The sequence below is a fragment of the Lactuca serriola genome, chromosome 8, assembly GCF_051521515.1.
Source record: "Lactuca serriola cultivar US96UC23 chromosome 8, Lser_US96UC23_V15, whole genome shotgun sequence".
Taxonomy (NCBI): Eukaryota; Viridiplantae; Streptophyta; class Magnoliopsida; order Asterales; family Asteraceae; genus Lactuca; species Lactuca serriola.
Genome location: NC_136415.1, coordinates 147,661,071 through 147,680,608, shown reverse-complemented (window position 1 = coordinate 147,680,608; position 19,538 = coordinate 147,661,071). Strand labels below are relative to the sequence as shown.

Genomic DNA, 19,538 nt, shown 5'->3' with positions numbered 1-19,538 from the left:
GGTCTCATAGCTAGTTTCTAATAAATCAAAATCTTTTTGCCACATGTTCTCTTCACTTTAATTTGATACATGACATCTTTTAGAATTTTTAATTTTTATATTTTCACTTATTATTTTATTATATTTTTTTATTTTATTAAACTAAATTCCATATTTAATATGTAAGATAATATATATAAGATATTTATTAGAAATATTTTATATATGTAATGTATTCAATATATTAAGCCTCGTTAATTTTAATAATTCGATTTTTTTCATTTTTCTTATAAATTCAAGTTTTTCAAATTGTTAAAATTTCATAATTAATTTTTTTTTTAAAAATAAACTCATATAATACATGGTCTCACAACTAGTAAACTAATATCTACTCTAATAATGTATATAACCAATTTGACTTCCATCATCATGAATGTCACATTAAGAGAGTTGCTAATGTTAATAATGCGATTTTAACAAACAGTTATTACACCACAACAAAGCTGAATAATCCAAGTTCACAATTCAGACACTCATTCAGACAACATATCTGTAAGTAACATATCGCCCAGCAGTCTCACTTGGTCTAATGATTTTCACAACCTGCCCACGTTTTAGCCCATAATATCTAGCAACTGGATCTGTCACTTGAATTCGAGGCAACTGCACCCAAATTTTCAAAACATTCATCTCAAATTCTCAATCAGTAATTAACTAAATCAACAATAAAAATACATATATATAAACTCACCTGTGTTTCTTTTACTGTGTATCTCTCAAGCAATGTTTTCTTCTCTTCATTTGCAAGAACCTGATGCTCAGGGACTAGAACATGGTTTTTTACATTCACTAGCAACTCTGCTTCCTGCATGTCAGTTGACTTATAAATTAGTCAATCCATATAATAAACCTATGTTAAGAATCCATGATGAAATTACCTGAAAAACCTCCAAATGAAATTTAGCAGATATCTCACTAATGCAAGTTCTGGCAAATGGAGTGAGATTTTGTTGCACAACCAGGATTCCTCGGGTGACATTCTCTGATTTCATTCGGTTTATGTAATTCTTTATTGTTTTGACTCCAACTTTTGCTTCATCAGGGAAGAAGACATAGATCTGATAGTGAAATTAGCAAGAACCGATCTTAGTTACGAAGTTAAATGGAAAATTCAATAAACTATTTCCTGATTCATGTTTTCTTATGAACAACAACTCATTGATATGTACTCTAACCCTAAATTTCTATGTTTTCTGCTTCTAATTTGTATATGAAAGAAGTTATATACAAATACATGATAGAAATCAATGTCATTAAGAGGAATCAGACAGATAACTGGTTCAAATTTATACCTAGTAGAAGTAATTAACAACAGAAGAGGATATCCGAACTTACATTCTATAAGCACTGATTACTAAGTTTTCAGCACAATCGAATCACAAAATCATATAGGAATAATTACATTAAAGCAAGATTAGAACCTGTTCGGAGCTATCGTTCTTCAAGGATTTGCTGATGACGAGATCTTCACGTTTCATGTTATCTCCATACTTTTGAATAAACTGCCTTCTATCCATCTCCAACTCGAAATCTCCAACCAAGTAATTCCTGTCCTTTAACATCTCCATCACTGTTTTCCTTATTCTGTACAACCTCTTGATATCTTCCTCCGTCAACGCCGTCGACATCTTTCGCTTTCTTCTCCTTTTACTGGATCAAAACAAGAGTTGTTATTCAAAATAACAAAAATCAAAGGTATACACAGAAATTCGTTCAAGAAACTGTTTCTAGATAAGATTCGGAATACATTTAGTGAAGATAACTTACAACAAGTGAACTAGGGTTTCTCAGCGGCGCGTCCGATTACGAAGTCGGCGACGAGGGAAAGTTTTGTTGTAGCTGCTCTTGCAAAATTGTGTAGCGGAATTTTTATGACGACCGCTGGTCAAAATGGGGTAAGTATTGACATTGAAAGTATTAATGGCATTTTGCTCCCTCAAGTTTATAATCATTTGCAACAAGACCCCTCTTATTATTAGTAGTTTCGTTGGGCCCAATTCATCAATGATATTGAAAATATTATTGTATAAAAATTGTTTTAGCACATGTAAGTAAAATTTAAACATGTAACTTCAAAAAATTACTAGTTAATATTGCATTAAATATGCTTCTTGTACCTACATTTATTTGGATCCAAAAAAAATCAATTTATAGAATCAAGTATAAATTACAACTAATAAAAGAGATATATCGTGATTAATTGATTTTTTTTGGACTATATAGTTTTTTATTTTAAACCAAAATCAAGATAATAATTTGGATTCGCTAAAAGTCAATCTAAATATCTGATATCAAAACCAAATTGTTCAATCCAAAATGCTCAATTAGACAATTTTATTTTATCAAAATAGTGAGCAGTCATACCTACATACAAAGATGTCGGGTGTGCGAACATACATGGTCCGTATCGTTAAGGCGCCTATAATTTTAATTTGTCACTATCCACTAATGTGTTGTTAATCTGCTGCAAACTTGTTGCTATCCTTTGTTATTCTTTTAGTATTCATCGCTAATATGTCGATAAATGTCAATAATAAACAAATCGACCCTAATTATATATATTTTCTTCGTCACAATTTCTATAAATCATTCTTGCTAAACCTTTGTATCATTACGTGGCTATTCTTTTCCTTATGTGATATGGATTTGATAGATCGTTGAGGTTGGTTAAATACTAAGTAGGTTGAATTGTAACAAATGATAATGTTGTGTTTAAAAAAGATCAAGGTGCTATGATTTTTATGTGATATGAATTTGATCATTCGTTGAGGTCGGTTAATTGCTCTTTCGGTTGAATTGTCAAATCATAATGTTGATTTTAAAAAAGATATTAGTGCTATGATTTTTTATGTTACAATGCAAAGGAAACAACGATAAGAAGTTGCTTAGATTATCCTCGTTGGCAAGACAACTCAACCTAACTTTTCTAATAAAAAAACTAATTTCTCTCTTCCACCTATACAACAAATTCAAACTAATTTTTTACACCCATTTTTATTTGAAAAATATAACTTATTTTTATTTTTCTTTTACTAAAAACTACTAAAAATATTAAAAACAAATATTTTATTTTGAAACAAAGAAATTATTTATTTTAAACATAAAATTAAATAAAAATAGGTAAAGAAAATATTTTATATTCATGAAACATACTTAAAAAAATAGATAAACTAAGTTACAAATACAGAAGATGCAAACTACTAAATTATTCTTCAATCCTGAATTTTTTCCATATATGCTCAATCAAATCGTTTTTTAGAGCGTTATAAGTTTCTCTATTATGAACTTGTGCCCCGTTGGTCGTATAACTGGATAGAGCTCCAACTCGTTGAGTAGAGTATTCAAAAGATTATTCGTCTTCTGTAGTTATAAATTATGATAGATCATAATAATGAAGGTATATATATCTTTCATCCTCAAGTATCATATTATGAATAATGATACATGCAATCATAATTTTCTACGTCTCTCATCTTCACTAACGATACAATATGTTGACATTAAAGTGATATCTTCATCAGCATCCTATTTATCACCTCTTGGATTTTTTTCGGTATTTTGCGAGGTTTGAACATTTTCAGTGGTGGGAAATTGATTGGGATTTGTGAAAAACTATGAGGTTTCATAACTTTGAAAGTTTTGATAATCTTGAGAATCATCAAGATTTAAAACGAAATTTGGATTCATCTTATTAAAGAAATCAAAATGGTTTAGAAATGAAAAGTTGAAATAAGATAAGAAGTATATCAACATTATACTCTATTTATAGAGAACAAAAATAGAAATTCTAGTATTTTTTTTTTAAATTTTTTTGATTGAGATAATATCAGATTTTTAATAGATAATGATTTGTATCCTAAAATATATAATCTTATCTAAAAAAATATGGTGGAAGACTTTATTTGTTCAACACGTGTTAAAGTGAAATGGTTGTGATCTTTTGTCAGCTGGGTTGCTTTGCCGGCCTAGTTCACCAAAATTAATTCATTTTTTTTAATAAATCTTCCGTGAGCAGCTCACCAAAAATCCCCTAATGGGGGTAATCTTAGGGTACATAGAGTCGTACGACGTGCAAGTTCAAGTTCAAAGGGGATACCAACATTATTGTTGGCTACACAACTACAAGCAAGTGCAATACTAGAGATTTGATAGAAGAACATGTAAGTTAATTCATGTTAGTACACCTCTCTTGACTTTCTCCACTTTAATTCTCTTTCACTATCACTCTATCTCTCTTCTCTTAAGTGTTTATCACTATCCATTTTTTCAAAATGTTCTGTTTATCACCCATAAATGTCACACTCATGACTCAACAACTTCAAAAACCATACATTCTCTCCAATTCTATTTCAACTTTCTCCCATTCTCTCTAATTTCATTTTAACTTTCTCCAGTCACATTCCATTTCTATTTCAAATGGATTCTAGTCGTAACAAATCCTACAAAAAAAAGGTCTAAGCCAAAAATGTAATCGACACAACAAAATTGAAAACGGTTCTCAAGATTTTCATATTCTATTCCTGAAATCCAAATCTCAAATTATCCTTAATACCCACCATATCAACCCCAATATAGCCATCCATTGATGTAAGTTTTGTATAATAAATATTGGTTATCCCAAAATAATTTTGATTTTAATGATACCCTCCATTATCCACAATCCATTTCTGAAACCCGATTCCAATATTCCACTCTTGAATGATCACAATTATGTGATGCTTAAAATGAAGCATCACATACACATTGTTGTCTCGACAATGCCCATATTTTATTCGCCATTGACTAAAACTATTTTGATAAGTAACTTCTCGATCAACACTTGGAGAACTATATTTTATATGATAAAACCAATCAATATCGACAATACCTTTCACCAAATAACTCCCTTCAGACACCTATTTAATATAATGCAACAAAACCTTGAACATCAAGAACAATGTAAAAATACTAAAGACTTTTATCAAATAGATTTTGTGAGTTCTTTCAACATTTCACACCTACATAATATTTCTTTTGTTGTTGGACCATGGTTTTAAATACAAATCTCCAAAAAAAAAACAATTTGAATACCTTTAATTACCTATTTCTCATAAAACTTTTTTTCAAAGAATCTCCCTTGATTCACCCTGTCAGATCTTGGTACCAATTTGATCAAGAAACTCTATGAAACTAATAGAGAATCGTTACTCGATAATACGTTCATCGTTTCATTGATTTCAAGAAATTAGCAGTCAAGAACTCATTAATTAAAACTCATCATTCGAGCAAAAAAAACTTATCCTATATATTTTGGTACCACTTTGTTGTGCATTTGCGAAAGCTAAACAATAATTGAACAAATAAACTTGCATACTAAGTTGCACAGAAACAGATACGACAACGGGAAACGGCAAAACTCAAAAATTCAGTATACAGATATGCCAGATATACGACAATATATATATATATATATATATATATATATATATATATATATATATATATATATATATATATATATATATATATATATATATATATATATATATATATATATATTAAAGAAATTCCAAAATATGTAAAGTGTAAACTCCAAAAATACTAAATATTTCAAAAGTAACTAATTATCAATAATCAAATCATTTTCAAAATCCAGTTCATCTAGTGAGAGATCGGCAACCTCCAAAAACCAGACATCTTCCATTGAATCAAAAGCATCTCCACCCACATCCCACATCTTTACATCATCATTCGGAGTCCTTGACAAAAGTCATAGATTATTGTGGATGTAAACCAAGTCTTGAGCATGACTTGTAGTCAACTTGTTCATTTTAAGCGAGTGAATAAATGCATGAGTACTCCAATTATGCTCAGCACAAGAAGAAGAACTAAGTTGTCCAAGTAATCTAAGTCTGAAGCAAAGGAGTTTGAGCACCAAAGTTAATGTAACAACGTAAAAATTTAAAACGATTTTTTCATTTTTCAACAATATAAAACTCATTCAACATTCTCAAATCTCATGTTCAACAAATGTCATCATGATAAAAACATATCCCAAGATCATATAATAAATCCTCTGCCAGTGTGTACGGATCATGTCGGCGCCTTCCAGCGATCCTCGCTAGTACCTGAAACACATATCACATAACACGGTAAGCATAAATGCTTAGTGAGTTTCCCAAAACACCACAGACAACACATACGCCACTCGAGGGTATAGTATAACCCTTCGGTTGATGTGTCTCAGCGGGACCCTCCAGTCCCGTAACTCGTTGGACCCTCCGGTCCGGTCTATGTCGTTGGACCCTCCGGTCCGGTCTATATCGTTGGACCTTTCGGTCCAGTCTATATAACACATAGCATACATATCACAATACTAAATCTCAAACATGCACATACACATAAGACCCTCTGGTCTACACATAGATACCACTCAAGGTAATATATAGTGAGAAGACTCACCTCGGGTAACTTGGATAATCTCGCACATGAAAATACTGATCTAGCCCCCGCCTAATCACATAAACAATTCCTCAAATAAATAATGGCTCTCAAAGGCTAGATTAAAACCCCTTCTACAATTCCATGGATGGGTAAAAGACCATTTTACCCCTTCCTGACCCAAAAGTCCAAAAAGTCAAAGAAAGTCAACATCAAGCAGTACACGGGGCGTACCCACTCTCGTACGTGGTGCGTACTCCGGCTAATCAGGATCGGGGGACTCGACCCCTTACGCGGCGCGTACTGGGATTACGCCCTACGTAAGTCCCAGTTTCACTTTCTCAAAGATTTTGGTCTGAATCGATTTAGACAACATTTCATATTTCAGATCTAGTCACTCCTCTGCCTCCTAAACCATAAAGTTGAGACCTTTAGGCCTTTGCATGGCTGAAAAGGTTATAGCTCACTCCAACCTTTTATCCCCTTTTCTCAATAGGACCAAAACTCATGCATGACTCCACAACCACGACCAAGTTTGGATTTTTGTTGATCTACAACACATTCTAAGCTGAAATGGAGCAGATCAAGGCTTAGGGAGTCCATTTACACAAAAGTCTCCCTTTTTGGGATGAAACCCTAGAAAATGGACCATGAAGCACATAACCAAAATAAAGAGGAAAGTTCTGAGCTTTTTACCTCCAAATGATGCTCCCACCTTTGCAAAGCTCAGATCCAAAACTTGCACTCCAAGACTAGCTTCCAAAATGGTCCTCTCTTCTTCTCCACTAACACACCAAGGGACTATTTGATGGGTTTTAGCCATATGAACATTCCTATGTGCACATACAAACCCTATTGCTTGGATCTAGGTTTATCTAATTGAACATGCATTGAATCCAAGACTTTTGAACAATAGATCTAGGTAATAACATAAGAAAAACAGATCTAGAAGATTACCTTAAGTTGCTTACTTGAATCTTCTTGTCCTTGGAGCTTAGTGTCACAATTGTCACTCCTCTAATGGCTTACAAACACCAACTTAGCAAGAGGATGATTAGAGAGAGAGAGGGGAGGGAGCTAGAAATCGGCCAGGGTTCTTCCAAAGGCAAGAGTGCCGATTTCATTAACCCCTTTGGTCTATTTATACTTGTAAGGCTCCTAGGGTTTCACCCTTAAAACCCTAATTGGATAACTTAGGCCCTAAGCAATCCAATACCCTAATGATAAGCCTTGGACGATTTCAAGGTTTATCCAAAGCCCCAAAACCGTCCCCCCTTATCCATAAGGGATTATAGCCCAAAGTAAACCTATCATACAATTGACAGTTTATGCCCCTTTATTCAATTAATCTCTTTAAGTCACCAAATTAATTCCTAATTAATTTATGACTTATATTAATCAAATAATAATATTATTATTCCTTATATTATTCTCATAATATATTAATAATATTTCTTCTCTCATTATAAATCATCCTGTCAAGTTGCTATGGTGAAGGCAACCCAAAAGGACCATGCACAACCGGGTCAAATACTTGCCTAATATAGTTGCAGCCTTAGACACTATTCCAACAGTCTCCCACTTGGATAAGTCTAGTAACTATATATACAAGTATAATCCGATTAGCAATCGTAGCTCTCAAAGACGCTGTCAAACTCTGATCTTATCAATCTTGTCCTTTAGATAAGGGATCGTATAGTCCCCTGTTCAGATATCATGCAGACATTTATATGGAACCAATTGTCTATCATTTGGTTTCTCGATCTCAAATTTATTTGACATAGAACTTAATCAAACACATCAATTCAGTTCTGACCGAGCCCGGCACATAAGTCAAATCAAATCATCGAACGGCCGAGATATCGCTTTTATCCTCTTAGGATAAAAGTAACAGATAAACTTCGACTTATATGTATTTACTTATTTACCAATCAATTATACACAACAATTTCCTTTGACCCGACTGACCAAGAAGTCGGTGGTCTTCCGTTGGGGGCCTGAGCAGCAGGCAACCTTTGAGACTCTGAGACAGCAGTTGTGCGAGACACCAATTTTGACTCTGCCCGAGGGAGTAGATGAATTTGTGGTGTATTGTGATGCGTCGATTACGGGCATGGGTGCAGTTCTGATGCAGAGGGGTCATGTGATAGCCTACGCGTCGAGGCAGCTGAAGCCTCATGAAGCTAACTATCCGACACACGATTTAGAGCTGGGGCAGTGGTGTTCACCCTTAATATTTGGTGGCATTACCTTTATGGGGTCCGATGTACCATTTACATGGATTATAAGAGTTTGAGGTACCTCATGGATCAGCCGGATCTGAACATGAGGCAGCGTCGGTGGTATATGTGGTGAAGGACTATGATTGTGAGATCCTTTACCACCAGGCAAGGCCAACACAGAGCTCAACCAGATTCACAACACTTTCCTTGTTTCTCAGTTTCAGAAGTGTTTAGTGGATGATTCAGCAGTGGTACCTCTTGAGGATATTCAGGTTGATAACAGCCTAAACTATATTGAGAGACCAGTGGCGATCCTAGATCGAAAGACGAAGGAACTGAGGAACAAGAGGTTTGAGTTAGTTAAGGTGCAGTGGCAGCACCGTAAGGGTTTAAAGTGGACATGGGAGCCTGAGAAGGAGATGAGGGAGCACTACATGAGTTGTTTTCAGACGCAGCAGATTTCGAGGACGAAGTCTAAGACAAGTGGGAGAGAATTGTAATGCCCCGTTCCTGGTATGCATCATTTCAATTAATATTCATTTTTTAAAAGCTAGTCGATGAAGTTGGTAGCCCTAACTTGTCGAGTAGATGCCAGATGGGACGCAAGATTTAAAGGTCTACTCGGCGAGTCGAAGCCTAGACTCGACGAGTAGGTTCGTCAGGAGGAAACCCTATTTTCAGGGTTTTGCACCCTATTTAAAACACTTAACTCCTTTTAGGCCTCCCTTAACAGCCTCCCTATCCTCCAAAAACCTTAATCCATTGTGAGCTTCATCCTTGAGATATTGTTGAGGTTTTGAGTGTGTTTTTGTGATATAGAAGAGAGTTGGAAGAGCTAGGAGCCATCAAGCTTGTGGAGAAGATCAAGATCCATGATTTCACCTTTCTTTGGCAACCTTCTGAGGTAAAAAGCTCTTAGCTTGATAACCCATAGCTTAGATCTCTTTTAGTGTTGATTTATGGGTCTTTTTGGTCCATTTGAAAAGGATAAGTTACTCTCCATGGATTGTATGCCAAGCAATCCCTTCTTCCTATGATATTTAGCTTCTAGAACCATAAAGGAGGTCTTGAACCTGTTTTTTTTTTCCAAGCAATGGTCATGTTCTTGGAAGTAGGTTACCATAACTTGAGTTTGGGTCCATTTGAGGTGTGCAAAGCCATAAAGTCACCAACTTTATAGAAATGGACCATGAAAATGATCTGGATCTGTATTTTGGGGCCTTAGAAGTATGAATTCAGCTATCTAGGTTAGATTTGCAAGGGACTCGACGAGTTTATAAAGGAACTCGGCGAGTCCGATCGAGGATCCCCGATGATGTTCATAAAACTCGACGAGTTGCTAAGGAACTCGACGAGTGGATCATCTTGTCCCTTTTTATGATTATGTTAGGACTCGACGAGTTAGTTCGCCCAGTCGCGATGATGGGTAGCCTGGGAACTCGACGAGTCATAGGGTGACTCGGCGAGCCGAATCGTGATTTTAGGGTTTCTGAGTTCTAGAACTCAGCGAGTCAATAGGCTGACTCGGCGAGTTAAGTCGACCGGGAAGGTTGACTTTGACCAGGGGTAAAATGGTCATTTTACCCTAAGAAGAATTATCATATTTTGATTAAGTGTTGTTATGGAACAGATAGTTGGAGAGTCACCGGAGCAACAGACAGGGATTCCTCTCTCGAGTTTTCAGCAGTCAGTCTTGCGAGGTGATTTTCCCTTTAGTAGGAACGAGTCTAAGGCACCAAGGCCGACATGTAGTATGATATGTTAGTAGCTGAGTGTGGGCGGGGCCCTTATCTCATAGTAGTCGAGTGTGGGCGGGGCCCGTATCTCACAGTTTAGTTTAATAATGGATATATGCCTGACTGATAGATTTAGTTATACCTGTTGCCTGTGTGATACTTGTATGTTTGTTTAGTAGCTGAGTGTGGGCGGGGCCCGTATCTCGAAGTAGCCGAGTGTGGGCAAGGCCCGTATCTCAGAGTCAACGAAGTGTGGGCGGGGCCCGTATCTACTAGTTTGCGGAGTGTGGACGGGGCCCGTATCTCTTAGTTGCATGTTATATGTGTATGGTATAGGGAGCTCTCTAAACTTCGTGCTTACAGTTTTTAGTTTTGGTTTCAGGTACTTCGACTAGCAAAGGGAAGGACTTGGGATGATCGTATGACACACACCACAGTCTTCAGCCTGGGAGTTTTACTCTGATATTTTGATATGATATATGATATGAGATTATGACATTTTGAGATACATGGTTTATGATTTTATAATTTGGCGATGATATTATGGTTTTAATAATATTTTAAAGACGAAAATTTTGATTTGTACTTTTGGGATGTTTCATACCAATATTATGATAACATATATTAAAGTGTTTATACGGTTATATGCACATTTATATGCACATTATATATATATATATATATATATATATATATATATATATATATATATATATATATATATATTAATGGTCCAGTGGGAGATTGTTAGATATTTATGGGACCATTCTATAAATGCACATGTATATTGGTATTATAATATTATGATACCAATATTATGATAACATATATTAAAGCGTTTATATGGTTATATGCACATTTATATATATTAATGGTCCAGTGGGAGATTGTTAGATATTTATGGGACCATTCTATAAATGCACATGTATATTGTTATCATTTAAATTCATAAATATTATGGTAAGTGTATAAGATTGTTGATGGACCGATATTCATACCATTTGTGGTTTGAGTTCCTGATTTGACTCAAGATCCTCAAGATCCCTTCCATCTCTCATATTAGAGTGTGTATGTGTGTGTGTATATATATATATATATATATATATATATATATATATATATATAGGTATAGAACATTCTAATTGACGTAGTTTTAAACAAAACAAATACAATTTTAATTTCTCTTAATTTTGTTTTAATAGAATACCATTGAACTGAGTTAAATTTTGGAATGAAAAAGATCTATTATATAGAATTTTATTGCAAAACATCATTGAATTTTATAGGGAAAGTATAAAATCGATACATTTTAACGAATATAACTCAAACGTTTTGTCCTTCAATTGAAAAACTATATTGAATAATTTATGAAAAGCTTGATTGAGTTATTGCATGTTCTTCTTTTATCTCTATTAGTTTTCATTCAGAATTTTATAGGGCTGATTAAATGGTCCTGACTTTTAATGTTTTAAGTTCTTAGACACAATGAAGAAAAAGAACATAAATTTGATTGGTTTAGTACGTCACATGATTAAGTAAGAATAGTAAACGAGATTTCATGATTAGTTTGGATATATGTGGATCAATCTATATAGTTTGGAGAGTTCTATGTATAAGTTTAAGTACATAACAACCACATATTCTCTAAGCTTATATATATATATATATATATATATATATATATATATATATATATGTGTGTGTGTGTGTATGTGTGTGTATGTGTGTGTGTGTGATGAGGAGCAGATCAAGACACACGAAATTACACAAAGAAATTTGTGAGACATTGCTCAGGGGTTTTAGATATAGTCTTGAGATCAACTGGAAAACTCATCCTAGTGTCCAAATCCGAAGATCATAATGAAACAAGTATGTAATTGTTCTTTCTTGTTTATGTTTTCTTTTAATCAGATTGAAGATAAATATCTACGGTTTATGCTTCCCTGTTTTTATGATTTGATTTGGTTATCAAAATAACCAACATGTAAAAGTAGCTTTTAGTTTTTAGGGTAAATTACACGGATCGTCCCTATGGTTTGGGGTAATTTGCATATTTGGTCCCTAACAAGTTTTTTTCACGCGAACCATCCCTATGGTTTGCATTTATTGCACGTGTGCTCCCTGGCCGATGTAGAAGACCATTATACCCTTATAATATTATTTTTACTTTTCTTTTTAATATATTTTATTTTTATAATAAAAAATAATGCAAATAGGCCCACCGTATCCCCTTATCTCTTCCCACTATTCTTTTCTTAAACATCCATCTTATCCCCATTATTAACACCTCCACTGAACACCACCGTAAACCACCCTTCTTTACCTTATACCACCACCATTCCCAGTAAGTTATGGGTTTTAGGCATAAGAACAATCCTATGTGCTCATACAAACCCTAATGCTTGGATCTAGGTTTCTCTATTGTACATGCTTTGAATCCAAGACTAATAAACTTAGATCTAACATATTATAAACTGAATTAGGGTTTAGAGAATTACCTTTGATTGTTATATAGCAATAACAATCAATTCCTTGCTTGGATTGGCTTCAAAAGCTTAGTGCCTCAAGTGTTGCACCTCTAATGGAGTCACAAACACCATATGCAACTTGGATGAAGAGGAGAAGAAGAGAGGCTGCCCAAAAACGGCTGGAAACCCTAGAGAATCAGTTGTCCACGTTTTTGGGGCCTAAGGGGTCCTTTATATACTTGTGTAGGCTGCTAGGGTTTCAGTCAAAACCCTAATGGACAGCTTAAACTCTAAGCAGCCCATGGAACCTTCTGGATAAGGCCATGGATGAAAATATGATGGGCTTCCATCATAATTTCGTTCACCCCTTATTCCTTTAGCATTCCTTAGCCCAATAACTCAATTATCCAATAATTGCAGTCCAGTCCCCTAAGTTTAATTAATGTCTTTTAGCCACAAAATTAATTCTTAATTAATTTTTGACTAATATTAATTAAACAATATGATTTCTCCTTTAATATATTATTCTCATAATATATTAATAAATCATATTTAAACCTCTCTCTCCTTAATTCATCCTACATATTGCTATGGTGAAGGCAACCCAAAAGGACCATGCTCATAATCGGGTCAAGTACATACCAAAATAGTTATGGACTTAGACACTAATCCAACAGTCTCCCACTTGGATAAGTCTAATAACTATTTTCCGTACGACTTCAAAACCTGATCAACAATCGTAGCTTTCAAAAGCCGCTGTCAACTCTGATCTTATCAGATAGCGTGTCCTCTAGATAAGGGATTATATATTCCTCCATTCTCAAGATATCGTATAGACATAAGACATGAATTTCAATCATTCTCTCTATACTATTTCCCGACTTCCGATTTATGACGACTGACAACAGACTACAATTGAACACATCAACTTAGTCTCGGCTTGGCCAAGCGCTTAGGTGTCATCACTAAATCATCGAGAGGCCCACATATATCGCTTTTATCCCACTTTGGATAAAAGGAATGGATAAACTTCGACTCAAATGCTCACTTGAATTTACTGATCGAATCACACACAACAATAAGTTTTATAACACCAAGTTACTAGTGCGTTTACTTATTATCAATGTGCAACCGACCAACAAATAACAACTCACATGTCTCGGTTTCAAGAATATACAATATTATCGTCTCACTAATCACTCGTGATAAATCTATGAAGTGATCCAAGTGAGCGTGGGTTTAATCCAATACTCTAATCTTATCAAAGCACTCATGAACTCTGCAGCAAACTTGTGCTATGTCTAAACACTTTAGACAATCTACAGACATATTCATGACAGTCTTTATTCATACCTACTCCCAACGTATGACCGACTGTGGATGTTTGAATAACCTAGTTATTCTGGAAGTCAAAAACATGCAAGCTGAAACAAGACAATAATACTTAATCCTATATGGCCCCAAACTTGTGAGAGTAAATAAAACACTTCTATTTATCCACCATATTGATCACTCATTGTTTATCATTTAATGTTTTGGATAATCAACTCATTACTTGAATTACAACAACAATTGTCCCATGCTCTAAGCATGCACACTTTGTTTCCTATGGTCCATGCTTTGTGAAATAGAACAATTGAAAACTTTTCCAATGATTCTCATTTCACAATTCCTCAATCCCCATTATTAGTGTAAGAACACAAGGTTCTTCCACTACTAGAATATGCTAGATTCTAACATTTTACGCAACGATCCTTTCGTAAAGTCATAGCACAAAAGTCACCAAGACTCGGCTAATGAAATTACAAAGTACTTTCTTAGAAATTGTTACAAGACAATTCCATAGACGTGAAGTCTCACATTCAAAGTACATTCCTTTGAACATCCTTCTTGCATAAAGTTTTCTAATCTAGACACAGAATCTCAATATCCAACTCCCAATATGGAAACATTTCCACATTTGCCATATGACAGCTCATTCTTAATAGAATCTTATCTATTCATAATAATGTCGATAAGGTCCATCCAATACCATACTTCCAACTACTCGCAAGCAACCAATCCTCAGCGAACTTTGGATCGTCCTTTGATAGTTGTTTAATAATTTTAGTTAAAATCCATTCTAGTCCTTTTTCCCTCTTAATGTGCTAGACATTTGAAAAATTTTTAGAATGGTAAATATTATAGCATTTGCAATCGATCCTATACCCGAAGCGTATGGGACACGATGCATAATGTCTTACATAAAGATATGATACTTTACCAATCTTTTGCCATAATATTTTATGTGTCATGTTCTCACAATTCGAACTATGAAGAGGGATGCCATAATCATAATCGAATTTTAACAACACACAATGTATCCTTTGACTGAAAATGTTAAAATTTCTCAATCTAAGCTTTAGATTTTGAAATGAAGTATAATATTCTCTCCCTTAATTATATTAAAACAACTTTTCAACCCATGCAACTTTGCAAATTGAATCTTTGTTTTTCTATAATTAATATTGCTAACTTGCAATACTCGCCATAATAATCATACAATCATAACACGTACGCTCCCACTATCATGATGATTATTATCATATAAGCATAACACTTATGCTCCCACTAGCTTTGACATGTATCCAGAAAACAAATGAACTCCCAGAAAACAATGCCTATTGAATTTCTGAGATTCATATTTCTAATACCAGATGCTTTGATAAGCTTTTATCTAAGCTTCTTAAACTTATACACATTTTCCTTAGATAACTCATATGTGTGTTTAAACAATTAAGAACTTATGTTACTAAGTTCCAAATGTTCAAACTAACTGCCAAATCTCACAATTCGAACTATGGAAAGGGATGCCGTAACCATAATCGAATTTGAGAATACAATTTTCACAATTGCTATTTTCTTAAGATCTCTCTTAGTGAAAGCATTTCCTCACAGTCATTTTCATGAAGGAGGGAATCTTATGACACTTAGATTTCACGGTGTATGAGTTCCTATCCATGTGAATTTGCCAAAACCAAAGTTTGTGACAAATTCAACCTCATATGGACTGAACTTTCTTAATCTTTATTTCTTGCCTTATGGTAACACGTGTGCCCACCATGTCTTCCAAGTAGTTTAGTAATTTGTCCTTACATATCAATGTACTTTCCATCGACTAAGGCTCTGGTATGCATTCAAATGAGAACTCATAGAACTCACATACACAATTAACTCAATTGGAATGGCATAGAAACAAAATAATGTCAACACGACAGGTTGTAAACCTCAAGTCGTGTGTTAGTGATGATCTATAAGGTTTATTCTTGATTTTTTCTTGAAACCTTTCAAGATCATTAAGACTCCCACTGACTCCTTGATATATAAGATTCTCCTGTCAAGAAACATTTCTTGACAAAGCAAATATTCAAGAGTTAGTGTAGCATTTATCAAGACAAACACTTCACAAACTGGTCCTAGTTGGTCTTTGTCTTATCCAAGACATCACAACTTACCAATTTCTAATGTGCATGAATAAGAAAACATTTCCAAATTCCACATTTGTTAAGTGTTATAAACCTACTTAAGACTTTTCACTCAAAGTCACAATCTTGACTCTAAGACTTGATATTGGAACGAAGTATGATTGACTTATTGATTTAACCATTTCTACAGTACTTGATTCCTCTTCTTAGACATGCAATTGCACTAAGACTCACTTAGAGGATCTATTGAGACATGGTTCTTAATCTTTAAGACTTATCACAAAACACAATAAAAGGTACTCTCCCTTCTTCTTAGAAAGGAGAAACTTTTATTTTTCTGCCTACTTGATTCTTCTTTATTCGTTCTACTATTCATTGAAACTCTTTCAATCAACTCAGAATTATACTCAATCTTATAAGTATAATCATATTTACTAAACTTTAGTAAATCATGACGAATATCTTTGTCACTCTTGTGGTGGACTTGATCAACGCACAACCTTGTGTACTTGATCTCCTTGTCCTTCAATTGACACTTTGTCAAAGAATTAGTCTAAGTTTCCCAAATGTGAAAGTTTTTCATTCATCATACAATACACATTGCATGATTCCAAGTTTCTGTCCAATTGAAACTTGGGCGATGAGAAACTCTCCCTATTTGGTAACCTTTTGACATTTCCACAAATAACATAATTAAGAATCAAATCCATTGTTGCTAATAATAGAAACATTCAAACATCAATTTTTCATACATGCCATCGCAAGGATAAATAAGATAAAATCAAAATTCATTTTTATTGCGGAAAAAATTTGTCCTTACAATGCAATTCAATTGAAAAACTATGTTATTACATATTTCTTAACAATCTATTCTAACTCCAAGTAGTAGCTCAAGAATCCATTCTTCAAGTAATGCGATCGAAATCCATTTCTTCACGATTAGATTCAGCTCACTTCTTCCCTTAAGCTTCCTCTCTTTTCTTCGATCCTATAAAACATCAAAATGCAATATTATCACATCATGTATTAAGAATCTAGAATAGGAACTTAAAAGAGTTAGATAATGGATTTTACCTGAAGCAGAGCCATACTTCTTGACTCTCCCATCTCTTAGATCTCTCAGGTAGTTAGGGCAATTTCGTCTCCAATGCCCCTTCTCTTGGCAATAAAAGCAAATGGACTCCTTTGGCACAGCACATCGGACAATCACAGACTTAGTTCTTTCTGGACTTCCAATGTTGCCAGTGTCCATTGAAGTTTGGGAGTTTGATTCACCAGACAAATTTGCTTGATTAGCACGCCAAATCATTGCTGATTCAGCAGCTATAAGCAAATAGGTGAGATCAATAAGGGTCACGTCGTGGTCCATCATATAGTACTCTCTAACGAAATCACTATATGATTCAGGAAGTGACTGAAGAACCTAGTCAACAGCCAACTCACTTGAAATCTCGACACCCAACATGTTTAACCTATCAATGTGTGTTTTCATCTCTAAGACGTGCGCACACACAGGTTTCCCATCTTCGTGTTTATTTGCCAAAAGGGCTTGAGTGAGCTTGAACTTTTCAAGCCTTTGAACTTGTGGGTCAGGGAGAACAATTAGAGGAGGTGGGGGAAGTGAAGCATGACTCTCATTTCCTTGATCGTATCTCGGAACGTCATCTTCATTTGGAAAACTTGTTCCATGGGATTTGGAAAGACCATTGTAAGATTCAGACATCTACAAAACAGGAGAAAATTCAAGTTATGTTGATTAGAATTCTTGATGTAACACCCAAATGAAACATCAAGCTAGGATCCAACACAATACTCTACAACCTAGAAGAGGGATGCCGTAATCTAGTTGCAGAATATTTGAAGGTAGGTAAATGACGATTTACCAATTTCCACCATGAAAAACGAAAAGGAAGATTAAGTTTTAAATGAATTGAAACTCCTAGATCTTTTGAGATTCATTGAACATTTCAATGGCATGTTTAATCTCGATTATGCCCTACTATTTGTGACTGGGATGCCGAGGATCACAAACAAGGTATGAATAACCATACGAATCACGTGGTGCACCCAATGCTACAATCACCTAATCAATGTGCCGGTTAGCCACACACGCTCCATTGATCTATGACAAACATCGAGTCACCCTTCGCTACCAATGTCATCCCCAAATTAGTGTGCCGGTTAACCACACACGCTCCACTAACGTTTGACAAGGGTACGAAGTGTAATTCCATGGGTTAGCATACAATTTCACATTTGCCTAAAGTAACTATGATTTGGGAATTTGAAAAAGCATTTAGTTACTTTGTACTTCATTATACTTATAATGGAAGGTTTCTGTCCTATCCTACCCGTTCGGCTAACGACCCTCCACTAGTCAAGAGTGCGGTGGGTAAGAGTGGATACCCATTCAATCGCCATTTTATAGGCAATTTCCTTAAACACCCCTTATAGACCAGCTTCGTGAATGAGGCCTACTAACGGTAAGACTGACTGGTTACTCATACATATATAATATTAGACTTTTAATGTTATATATAGTATAGGGTGTATTTTACACTTTTAAAATACTAGGTGGTTTAACTTAGTAAATTATACCTTTAATTTAATTAAATGTAAACCAGAAACTTTATGGGTTTATTAAATCACCTTTAATTATGCACTTTAATTAATTAACAAAACCATAAGGGTGTGATTTGAACTTTTTCAAATTACTAGGGTTTTAGAATTTAACATTTCAAAATTAAACTTTTAGTCAAATTTTAAATTCCAAAACTTGAGGGCAAGTTTTGAAACATTTCAAAACATTTGGGATCAAATAACAAATAATTCAAATTAAACAATTAATTTCATAATTATCTATATTTGACCTAATCTTATCTTAGTCACTAGATAATTACCAAATAATTTGAAATAATCCATATTTATCACATAAACAACCAATATTTAAAAGATTTGAAATTATCTATTGTTTTGGTAAGGATAATCATTAATTTAAGATAAAAATCGGATTTTAACTTCAAAAAACGAATTAAGCATCAAATCCAAGTCAAAACAGCAGCCAAAACCCGAAGATCCCTCTGTCTGACCCCTGGACTCGCCGAGTCAGACAGACTCGCCGAGTTCATCCACTGACTCGCCGAGTCAGGTCGGGCAGAGGCCAAAAAATTTCGGTTTTCATCAAATAAA

At 34.5% G+C, this 19,538-nt stretch overlaps 1 protein-coding gene across 1 annotated transcript; it reads right to left on the bottom strand.

The window, feature by feature from the left end:
- Window positions 1-381: 381 nt before the first annotated feature.
- Window positions 382-1,939, bottom strand: NRPB5 (Eukaryotic rpb5 RNA polymerase subunit family protein). Its single transcript, XM_079017525.1, has 5 exons — window positions 1,807-1,939; window positions 1,461-1,689; window positions 918-1,097; window positions 731-844; window positions 382-642 (listed from the first exon to the last, which is right to left on the bottom strand). The coding sequence occupies exons 2-5, from the start codon at window positions 1,665-1,667 to the stop codon at window positions 517-519; spliced, it is 627 nt and encodes a 208-aa protein (XP_078873651.1). The 5' UTR covers window positions 1,668-1,689; window positions 1,807-1,939; the 3' UTR covers window positions 382-516.
- Between the last annotated feature and the right edge of the window lie 17,599 nt (window positions 1,940-19,538).

Bases quoted from the DNA above. Each gene is read 5' to 3' on its own strand.
- NRPB5 (XM_079017525.1), bottom strand. From the start codon at position 1,667: ATGTCGACGGCGTTGACGGAGGAAGATATCAAGAGGTTGTACAGAATA. The intron at 845-917 runs GTAATTTCATCA...ACTGACATGCAG, and splicing joins TTCATTTGGAGGTTTTTCAG to GAAGCAGAGTTGCTAGTGAA. The intron at 643-730 runs GTGAGTTTATAT...ATTTGGGTGCAG, and splicing joins ACACAGTAAAAGAAACACAG to TTGCCTCGAATTCAAGTGAC.